At 48.2% G+C, this 12,169-nt stretch overlaps 1 protein-coding gene across 1 annotated transcript; it reads left to right on the plus strand.

Moving 5' to 3' along the window:
- Positions 1-1,697: 1,697 nt before the first annotated feature.
- LOC135566770 (polypeptide N-acetylgalactosaminyltransferase 16-like) lies at positions 1,698-10,646 on the plus strand (the record flags this gene model as incomplete). The annotated part of the gene is made up of 4 exons (XM_065014388.1): positions 1,698-1,824; positions 2,669-2,845; positions 7,138-7,264; positions 10,530-10,646. Coding segments are annotated over 4 exons (548 nt in total), but the record flags the coding sequence as incomplete, so codon positions are not given.
- Positions 10,647-12,169: the final 1,523 nt, after the last annotated feature.

Genomic DNA, 12,169 nt, shown 5'->3' on the forward strand with positions numbered 1-12,169 from the left:
ATGGATTTATTGTGAAGGTGTAGGTAGACTATATTACATGGATTTATTGTGATGGTGTAGGTAGACTATATTACATGGATTTATTGTGTTGGTGTAGACTATATTACATGGATTTATTGTGATGGTGTAGGTAGACTATATTACATGGATTTATTGTGAAGGTGTAGGTAGACTATATTACATGGATTTATTGTGTTGGTGTAGACTATATTACATGGATTTATTGTGATGGTGTAGATAGACTATATTACATGGATTTATTGTGATGGTGTAGGCTATATTACATGGTTTTATTGTGATGGTGTAGGTAGACTATATTACATGGATTTATTGTGAAGATGTAGGTAGACTATATTACATGGATTTATTGTGAAGATGTAGACTATATTACATGGATTTATTAGACTTTTTTTAACGTTCCAAAGGTCTGCATCAGTGTCTTGTAGGCTGAGTGGAATCCAGGAGATGCTTGACAATCACCGGCCGACAATATTTCACAACCGCCAAGTAGGACCTCAGAGATACCAACACTATGTGGCGTGCAGACCTGGGCTTAGCTTCAAAACGATATTCATTTGACAATACTTATTTTCCACCATAATTTGCAAATAAATTCATAAAAAATCCTACAATGTGATTTTCTGGATTTTTTCCCCTCATTTTGTCTGTCATAGTTGAAGTGTACCTATGATGAAAATTACAGGTCTCTCTCATCTTTTTAAGTGGGAGAACTTGCACAATTGGTGGCTGACTAAATACTTTTTTTGCCCCACTGTATGTTGACAGTAACACAATCACATCAGGATTCAAATGGCAGATCATCATCATGCCCGTTATTTGAAAGTAAATTCTATCATTTTGCCTTTATCTGGTGGAGCTTGTCTGTTAGAACTGAACAAGAGGCATCTCACACTGAGTCCTCCAACAGAACTACTTGTCTGATCTGCATTAGCCCTCATTAGCAGAGTTGGCCGTATACTTCATCTGGTACACATCAGTCAGAGCAAGAAGCTCGGGACGTTAATGGTGTCTCTCTCTGTATATCCTGTCTGTGTCTGTCTGTCCTGGTGTCACTCTTCAGAGCTGTCAGGAAAAGTTATATTATATCAGAGCTGTCGCTCAGAGTGGGGATGTGTGTTGGCAGACCAGACTGTGTGTGTTCGTGTTGACACATATATAAAATATAAACAATGTGTGTGTGTGTGTCTACGTGTGTGTATAATCTCCTACATATTGAATATACAGTGCATTCGGAACGCATTCAGACCCCTTGACTTTTCCCAGATTCTGTTCTGTTACAGCCTTATTCTAAAATGGATTCAATAGTTTTTTTCATCATCATCAATACCCCATAATGACATCACAATACCCCATAATGACATCACAATACCCCATAATGACATCACAATACCCCATAATGACATCACAATACCCCATAATGACAAAGCAATGTCGTTATGGGGTATTGGGATGTCATTATGGGGTATCGTGTGTAGATTGAGGAGGAACATTTTAGGTAGGTAACAAGGGGGAAGGGGTCTGAAAACTTTCCAATTGCGCTGTGTCCCTCCCTCCTCAGAGCTGTCCTTCAGGGTGTGGATGTGTGGCGGGAGCCTGGAGATTCTGTTAGGGTTTAGGGTTAGGGTTAGGGCTAGGGTTAGGGTTTCCCTTTACATACTGTGTCCCTCCCTCCTCAGAGCTGTCCTTCAGGGTGTGGATGTGTGGTGGGAGCCTGGAGATTCTGCCCTGCAGCAGGGTGGGACACGTCTTCAGGAAGCGACATCCCTACGACTTCCCAGAGGGCAATGCTCTCACATACATCAAGTGAGTGGTCTGGGCTACGCTCTGCTATGAACTTTTCAGTCCAGACAGAGCAGCCCTTTTCAAATCTCTCCTCGGGGAACCCCAGCCATTCTCCAACTTCTCCTCTGGGACCCCCAGCTGTTTCATGTATTTCAACTATTCCACAGCTAGAACACTTGATTCAATTTGTCAACTAATCTTCAAGCCCTGGACTACGTGAATCAGGTGAGTAAGTTCAGGGCTACAAGAAATGATGTCTGGGGATCCCAGAGGAGATGTTTGAAAAAGGCTGGACTAGAGAGCCAGCCACTCTGTACTGTCTGCCTTCCTCTGTACTGTCTGCCTTCCTCTGTACTGTACTGTCTGCCTTCCTCTGTACTGTACTGTCTACCTTCCTCTGTACTGTCTGCCTTCCTCTGTACTGTCTGCCTTCCTCTGTACTGTCTGCCTTCCTCTGTACTGTCTGCCTTCCTCTGTACTGTACTGTCTGCCTTCCTCTGTACTGTCTGCCTTCCTCTGTACTGTACTGTCTGCCTTCCTCTGTACTGTCTGCCTTCCTCTGTACTGTCTGCCTTCCTCTGTACTGTCTGCCTTCCTCTGTACTGTACTGTCTACCTTCCTCTGTACTGTCTGCCTTCCTCTGTACTGTCTGCCTTCCTCTGTACTGTACTGTCTACCTTCCTCTGTACTGTCTGCCTTCCTCTGTACTGTCTGCCTTCCTCTGTACTGTCTGCCTTCCTCTGTACTGTCTGCCTTTCTCTGTACACAATGCTGCTGTGTTATTATCCTACCTGACCAGGTGTGTGTGTGTGTGTGTGTGTGTGTGTGTGTGTGTGTGTGTGTGTGTGTGTGTGTGTGATGTCAGGAACACACGTCGAGCAGCAGAGGTGTGGATGGATGAGTATAAACAGTACTACTACTCAGCGAGGCCCTCAGCGCAGGGCAAGGCCTTTGGCAGCATTGCGGAGCGTCTGACTCTGAGACGCAAACTGAACTGCAAGTCCTTCCGTTGGTATATGGAGAACGTTTACCCTGAACTAAGGTAAGAGGAGACAGTCTCTCTCTAATGGGTAACCAGACAGTCTCTACCGGCTAACCAGACAGTCTCTCTCTACCGGCTAACCAGACAGTCTCTCTCTACTGGCTAACCAGATAGTCTCTCTCTATTGACTAACCAGACAGTCTCTACTGGCTAACCAGACAGTCTCTCTCTACTGGCTAACCAGACAGTCTCTACTGGCTAACCAGGCAGTCTCTCTCTACTGGCTAACCAGAGAGTCTCTACTGGGTAACCAGACAGTCAGTCTCTACTGGGTAACCAGACAGTCTCTCTCTACTGGCTAACCAGACAATCTCTCTCTCTGGCTAACCAGACAGTTTCTCTCTACTGGCTAACCATACAGTCTCTCTTTACTGGCTAACCAGGCAGTCTCTCTCTCTGGCTAACCAGACAGTCTCTCTCTCTGGCTAACCAGACAGTCTCTCTCTACTGGCTAACCAGACAGTCTCTACTGGCTAACCAGACAGTCTCTCTTTACTGGCTAACCAGACAATCTCTACTGGCTAACCAGACAGTCTCTACTGGGTAACCAGACAGTCTCTCTCTCTGGCTAACCAGACAGTCTCTCTCTCTGGCTAACCAGACAGTCTCTCTCTACTGGCTAACCAGACAGTCTCTACTGGCTAACCAGACAGTCTCTCTTTACTGGCTAACCAGACAATCTCTACTGGCTAACCAGACAGTCTCTACTGGGTAACCAGACAATCTCTACTGGCTAACCAGACAGTCTCTCTCTACTGGCTAACCAGACAGTCTCTACTGGCTAACCAGACAGTCTCTCTCTGGCTAACCAGTCAGTCTCTCTCTACTGGCTAACCAGACAGTCTCTACTGGCTAACCAGACAGTCTCTCTCTACTGGCTAACCAGACAGTCTCTCTCTCTGGCTAACCAGACAGTCTCTACTGGCTAACCAGACAGTCTCTACTTGCTAACCAGACAGTCTCTCTCTACTGGCTAACCAGACAGTCTCTCTCTACTGGCTAACCAGACAGTCTCTCTCTACTGGCTAACCAGACAGTCTCTACTGGCTAACCAGACAGTCTCTACTGGCTAACCAGACAGTCTCTCTCTACTGGCTAACCAGACAGTCTCTCTCTCTGGCTAACTAGACCGTCTCTTTCTACTGGCTAACCAGACAGTCTCTCTCTACTGGCTAACCAGACAGTCTCTACTGGCTAACCAGACAGTCTCTCTCTACTGGCTAACCAGACAGTCTCTCCCTCATGCTAACCAGACAGTCTCTCTCTACTGGCTAACCAGACAGTCTCTCTCTACTGGCTAACCAGACAGTCTCTCTCTACTGGCTAACCAGACAGTCTCTCTACTGGCTAACCAGACAGTCTCTCTCTACTGGCTAACCAGACAGTCTCTCCTGGCTAACCAGACAGTCTCTCCCTCATGCTAACCAGACAGTCTCTCTCTACTGGCTAACCAGACAGTCTCTCTCTACTGGATAACCAGACAGTCTCTACTGGCTAACCAGACAGTCTCTACTGGCTAACACAACATCTAGGAAACACAACATCTAGGAAACACAACATCTAGGAAACACAACATCTAGGAAACACAACATCTAGGAAACACAGCATCTAGGAAACACAGCATCTAGGAAACACAACATCTAGGAAACACAACATCTAGGAAACACAGCATCTAGGAAACACAGCATCTAGGAAACACAGCATCTAAGAAACACAACATCTAGGAAACACAGCATCTAAGAAACACAACATCTAGGAAACACAACATCTAGGAAACACAACATCTAGGAAACACAACATCTAGGAAACACAACATCTAGGAAACACAGCATCTAGGAAACACAGCATCTAGGAAACACAGCATCTAAGAAACACAACATCTAGGAAACACAACATCTAGGAAACACAACATCTAGGAAACACAACATCTAGGAAACAGCATCTAAGAAACACAACATCTAGGAAACACAGTATCTAGGAAACACAACATCTGACTGATTTCAATACCTCACTATGGTGTCAGCTAGGGTGACTGATTTCAATACCTCACTATGGTGTCAGCAAGGGTGACTAGAAACACGTTATCTATTAAGTGGGTTCACCTTTGTTTGTTGTGGAATATTGAATCAAATATTTCACAGATACTGGAACTTGTAAATTCAATTAGACTTTATTACAAAAGTAACAAAGCCGAGCAATTCCATGGAAGAACCAACTGTCTCGTTACTGCTGGGAGAACAGTCTCGTTACTGATGGGAGAACAGTCTCGTTACTGCTGGGAGAACAGTCTCGATACTGCTGGGAGAACAGTCTCGATACTGCTGGGAGAACAGTCTCGATACTGCTGGGAGAACAGTCTCGATACTGCTGGGAGAACAGTCTCGTTACTGCTGGGAGAACAGTCTCGTTACTGCTGGGAGAACAGTCTCGTTACTGCTGGGGGAACAGTCTCGTTACTGCTGGGAGAACAGTCTCGTTACTGCTGGGAGAACAGTCTCGATACTGCTGGGAGAACAGTCTCGTTACTGCTGGGAGAACAGTCTCGTTACTGATGGGAGAACAGTCTCGATACTGCTGGGAGAACAGTCTCGATACTGCTGGGAGAACAGTCTCGATACTGCTGGGAGAACAGTCTCGTTACTGCTGGGAGAACAGCCTCGATACTGCTGGGAGAACAGCCTCGATACTGCTGGGAGAACAGTCTCGATACTGCTGGGAGAACAGTCTCGGTACTGCTGGGAGAACAGTCTCGTTACTGCTGGGAGAACAGTCTCGATACTGCTGGGAGAACTGTCTCGTTACTGCTGGGAGAACAGTCTCGATACTGCTGGGAGAACAGTCTCGATACTGCTGGGAGAACTGTCTCGTTACTGCTGGGAGAACAGTCTCGTTACTGCTGGGAGAACAGTCTCGTTACTGCTGGGAGAACAGTCTCGTTACTGCTGGGAGAACAGTCTCGATACTGCTGGGAGAACAGTCTCGTTACTGCTGGGAGAACAGTCTCGTTACTGATGGGAGAACAGTCTCGATACTGCTGGGAGAACAGTCTCGATACTGCTGGGAGAACAGTCTCGATACTGCTGGGAGAACAGTCTCGTTACTGCTGGGAGAACAGCCTCGATACTGCTGGGAGAACAGTCTCGATACTGCTGGGAGAACAGTCTCGATACTGCTGGGAGAACAGTCTCGATACTGCTGGGAGAACAGTCTCGATACTGCTGGGAGAACAGTCTCGTTACTGCTGGGAGAACAGTCTCGTTACTGCTGGGAGAACAGTCTCGTTACTGCTGGGAGAACAGTCTCGATACTGCTGGGAGAACAGTCTCGTTACTGCTGGGAGAACAGTCTCGATACTGCTGGGAGAACAGTCTCGTTACTGCTGGGAGAACAGTCTCGTTACTGCTGGGAGAACAGTCTCGATACTGCTGGGAGAACAGTCTCGTTACTGCTGGGAGAACAGTCTCGATACTGCTGGGAGAACAGTCTCGTTACTGATGATTTTTGAGCTACATGTTTTGTCTCTCCTGGCTGGCAACTCAACGACTCTGTGTTACACTGTACAGTGTGTAATACCACTGACACTTTTCTAAGCCTGTGTTGTTGTTGTTGTTGTTGTTGTTGTTGTTGTTGTTGTTGTTGTTGTTGTGTTGTTTCCCCGGCAACAGATGAAAGGACTTGATGGAGTAGCGTTAACACAGCCCATCTCTTCCATCATATCTTCCTCTCACTCTCTCTTACCCCCTGTTTCTCTGTTCACTTTCAAGTGTTATTCATGAATACATTTGGGATCAAACTCACCCAAGTAAATACGATTAAAACAGTAAAAACATATATACAGATATAGAAATATACAGATATACATTTATTCAGCAATACAATCATAAAGTTCTCTCTCTCTCTCTCTCTCTCTCTCTCTCTTCCTTCCTTCATTTTCTCTCTCTCTCTCTCTCTCTCTCTCTCTCTCTCTCTCTCTCTCTCCCTCTCTCTCTCTCTCTATCTCTCTCTCTCTCCCTCTCTCTCCCTCTCCCTCGCCTTCTCTCTTCCTTCCTTCATTTTCTCTCTCTCTCTCTCTCTCCCTCTCTCTCCCTCTCCCTCGCCTTCTCTCTTCCTTCCTTCATTTTCTCTCTCTCTCTCTCTCTCTCTCTCTCTCTCTCTACTTCTCTCTTCCTTCCTCCATTTTCTCTCTCTCTCTTTTTCTGTCTCTCTCTCTTTCTGTCTCTTCCTTCCTTCCTCTACTTCTCTCTACCTCTCCCTCTACTTCTCTCTACCTCTCCCTGACCCTCTCCCCCCAGGATCCCCGAGCAGGATGCAGTGTCCAGTGTGTTGAGGCAGGGAGGACTGTGTCTGGAGAGCCTTGGTGCAGACAGCCTGGGTCTGGCAGAGTGTAGAGGCACTGGAGCGATTAGGCCGCAGTCACAGGTCAGTATCATCACCCACCACTAGGGGCAGGTCATTATCATCACCCACCACTAGGGGAAGGTCATTATCATCACCCACCACTAGGGGAAGGTCATTATCATCACCCACCACTAGGAACAGGTCATTATCATCACCCACCACTAGGGGCAGGTCATTATCAGCACCCACCACTAGGGACAGGTCATTATCATCACCCACCACTAGGAGCAGGTCATTATCATCACCCACCACTAGGGGCAGGTCAGTATCATCACCCACCACTAGGAGCAGGTCATTATCATCACCCACCACTAGGGGCAGGTCAGTATCATCACCCACCACTAGGAGCAGGTCATTATCATCACCCACCACTAGGAGCAGGTCATTATCATCACCCACCACTAGGAGCAGGTCATTATCATCACCCACCACTAGGGGCAGGTCATTATCATCACCCACCACTAGGGGCAGGTCATTATCATCACCCACCACTAGGGGCAGGTCAGTATCATCACCCACCACTAGGGACAGGTCATTATCATCACCCACCACTAGGGGCAGGTCATTATCAGCACCCACCACTAGGGACAGGTCAGTATCATCACCCACCACTAGGGACAGGTCATTATCATCACCCACCACTAGGGACAGGTCATTATCATCACCCACCACTAGGGACAGGTCAGTATCATCACCCACCACTAGGGGCAGGTCATTATCATCACCCACCACTAGGGACAGGTCATTATCATCACCCACCACTAGGGACAGGTCATTATCATCACCCACCACTAGGGACAGGTCATTATCATCACCCACCACTAGGGACAGGTCATTATCATCACCCACCACTAGGGACAGGTCATTATCATCACCCACCACTAGGGGCAGGTCAGTATCATCACCCACCACTAGGGACAGGTCATTATCATCACCCACCACTAGGGGCAGGTCATTATCATCACCCACCACTAGGGACAGGTCAGTATCATCACCCACCACTAGGGTATATCATCACCCACCACTAGGGAGGTAATTATCATCACCCACTAGGGACAGGTCAGTATCATCACCCACCACAGGGTCAGGTCATTATCATCATCACCCACCACTAGGGACAGGTCATTATCATCACCCACCACTAGGGACAGGTCAGTATCATCACCCACCACTAGGGACAGGTCATTATCATCACCCACCACTAGGGGCAGGTCATTATCATCACCCACCACTAGGGGCAGGTCATTATCATCACCCACCACTAGGGGCAGGTCAGTATCATCACCCACCACTAGGGACAGGTCATTATCATCACCCACCACTAGGGGCAGGTCATTATCATCACCCACCACTAGGGGCAGGTCATTATCATCACCCACCACTAGGGGCAGGTCATTATCATCACCCACCACTAGGGGCAGTACCATCACCCACCACTAGGGGCAGGTCATTATCATCACCCACCACTAGGGGCAGGTCAGTATCATCACCCACCACTAGGGACAGGTCATTATCATCACCCACCACTAGGGGCAGGTCATTATCATCACCCACCACTAGGGTGTGTAGACATCTACTAAAAATACAGATGAAAACGCTCTAGGTAGATAGTGTAGTCTACAGCTTATCATGAGATACTCTACCTCAGGCGAGGAAAACCTCGAGACTTTCTTCGATATCGTGCACCAGCTGTTGTTTACATATATGATGACCTAGAACATGTGGACATCTATAAGTACCTAGGTGTCTGGCTAGACTGTAAATTAGACTGGAAACTCTCCTTCCAGACTCATATCAAACATCTCCAATCTAAAATCAAATCTAGTCGGCTTTCTATTCCGCAACAAAGACTCCTTCACTCACGCCGCCAACCTTACCCGTGTAAAACTGACTATCCTACCGATCCTCAACTTCGGCGATGTCATCTACAAAATAGCTTCCAACACTCTACTCAGCAAACTGGATGCAGTTTATCACAGTGCCATCCGTTTTGTTACTAAAGCACCTTATACCACCCACCACTGCGACCTGTATGCTCTAGTCAGCTGGCCCTCGCTACATATTCGTCGCCAGACCCACTGGCTCCAGGTCATCTACAAGTCCATGCTAGGCAAAGCTCCGCCTTATCTCAGCTCACTGGTCACGATGGCAACACCCATCCGTAGCACGCGCTCCAGCAGGTGTATCTCACTGATCATCCCTAAAGCCAACACCTCATTTGGCTGCCTTTCGTTCCAGTACTCTGCTGCCTGTGACTGGAACGAACTGCAAAAATTGCTGAAGTTGGAGACTTTTATCTCCCTCACCAACTTCAAACATCTGCTATCTGAGCAGCTAACCGATCGCTGCAGCTGTACATAGTCTATCGGTAAATAGCCCACCCAATTTTACCTACCTCATCCCCATACTGTTTATATTTATTTACTTTTCTGCTAATTTGCACACCAATATCTCTACCCGTACATTACCATCTGACCATTTATCACTCCAGTGTTAATCTGCTAAATTGTAATTATTCGCCTACCTCCTCATGCCTTTTGCACACAGTGTATATAGACTCCCCCTTTTTTTCTACTGTGTTATTGACTTGTTAATTGTTTACTCCATGTGTAACTCTGTGTTGTCTGTTCACACTGCTATGCTTTATCTTGGCCAGGTCGAAGTTGTAAATGAGAACTTGTTCTCAACTAGCCTACCTGGTTAAATAAAGGTGAAATAAAATTAAAATTAAAAATATGCATAGTCCGCCTCTGCTTGTCTTACCAGACACCGCTGTTCTATCCTGCCGATATGTTGATGATGTCGTCGTTCAGCAACGACTTGCCTAGTAAAATAAAGGTAAAATAAAAATTGGACCGCCGACGAATCCTCAGAAGGCAGTCAGACCTCCGTCCTTTTTTTCTCTGTCGTCGTGAAGAGCTGTGTGCTGGGTAATATAATGGCTTTGCTCACGGCCTTAATGCTGGGATGCATTGTTACGTGTTGATATTGGTCCAAGAAAACTACCCATATCAATTCAATTCAATTCAAGGGCTTTATTGGCATGGGAAACATGTGTTAACAATGCCAAAGCAAGTGAGGTAGATAATATATAAAGTGAATATATAAAGTTCAATAAACAATAAACATATCTCTCTCTCTCTCTCTCTCTCTCTCTGTCTCTCTCTCTCTCCCTGCCTCTCTCTGTCTCTCTCTCTCTCTCTCTCTCCCTGCCTCTCTCTGTCTCTCTCTCTCTCTCTGCCTCTCTCTCTCTGCCTCTCTCTCTCTCTCGCTCTCGCTCTCTCAGAGATGGCAGCTGGTGGAGCCTCTCCTACGCCAGCAGGACCTGTGTCTCGCCATCACAGCTTTTACTGCCGGGTCAAAGGTCAAGATGGAACCCTGCAGCAACAAGGAGCCCCGACAGGTGAGACAGTCAGACAGACAGAAAGGCGGGCAGGCAGGCAGGCAGGCAGGGTTAGTTTAAAACAACCTGCCATATAATATAGTCACTGTTGCTCTGAGTGAGTGTTGTCCTCCCCATCTCTCCACCCCTCTATCTCTCCATCCCTCCATCCCCCCATCTCTCCACCCCTCTATCTCTCCATCCCTCCATCCCCCCATCTCTCCACCCCTCTATCTCTCCATCCCTCCATCCCCCCATCTCTCCACCCCTCTATCTCTCCATCCCCCCATCTCTCCACCCCTCCATCTCTCCACCCCTCTATCTCTCCATCCCTCCATCCCCCATCTCTCCACCCCTCTATCTCTCCATCCCTCCATCCCCCCATCTCTCCACCCCTCTATCTCTCCATCCCTCCATCCCCCCATCTCTCCACCCCTCTATCTCTCCATCCCCCATCTCTCCACCCCTCTATCTATCCATCCCTCTATCTATCCATCCCCCATCTCTCCACCCTCTATCTCTCCATCCCCCATCTCTCCACCCCTCTATCTATCCATCCCTCTATCTATCCATCCCCCATCTCTCCACCCCTCTATCTATCCATCCCCTATCTATCCATCCCCCATCTCTCCACCCCCATCTCTCCATCCCTCCATCTCCTCTAGCCCTCTATCTCTCCATCCCTCCCCTCCATCTAGCCCTCCATCCATCCCCCATCTCTCCATCTCTCCATCTCTCCACCCCTCTATCTCTCCATCCCCCCATCCCCCATCTCTCCATCCCCCATCTCTCCACCCTCTATCTCTCCATCCCTCCATCCCCCATCTCTCCATCCCCCATCTCTCCACCCCTCTATCTCTCCATCCCTCCATCCCCATCTCTCCACCCTCTATCTCTCCATCCCTCCATCCCCCATCTCTCCATCCCTCCATCCCTCCATCTCTCCACCCCTCTATCTCTCCATCCCTCCATCCCCCATCTCTCCACCCCTCTATCTCTCCATCCCTCCATCTCTCCACCCCTCTATCTCTCCATCCCTCCATCCCCCATCTCTCCACCCTCTATCTCTCCATCCCCCATCTCTCTCCACCCCTCTATCTCTCCACCCCTCTATCTCTCCATCCCTCCATCCCCCCATCTCTCCACCCCTCTATCTCTCCATCCCCCATCTCTCTCCACCCCTCTATCTCTCCATCTCTCCATCCCTCCATCCCCCATCTCTCTCCACCCCTCTATCTCTCCATCTCTCCATCCCTCCATCCCCATCTCTCTCCACCCCTCCATCTCTCCATCCCCCATCTCTCCACCCCTCTATCTCTCCATCCCTCCATCCCCCATCTCTCCACTCCTCTATCTCTCCATCCCTCTATCTCTCCATCCCCCATCTCTCCACCCCTCTATCTCTCCATCCCTCCATCCCCCATCTCTCCACCCCTCTATCTCTCCACCCCTCTATCTCTCCACCCCTCTATCTCTCCATCCCCCCATCTCTCCACCCCTCTATCTCTCCATCCCTCTATCTCTCCATCCCTCCATCCCCCCCA

Source organism: Oncorhynchus nerka, unplaced genomic scaffold (assembly GCF_034236695.1).
Source record: "Oncorhynchus nerka isolate Pitt River unplaced genomic scaffold, Oner_Uvic_2.0 unplaced_scaffold_3408, whole genome shotgun sequence".
NCBI classification, from domain to species: Eukaryota; Metazoa; Chordata; class Actinopteri; order Salmoniformes; family Salmonidae; genus Oncorhynchus; species Oncorhynchus nerka.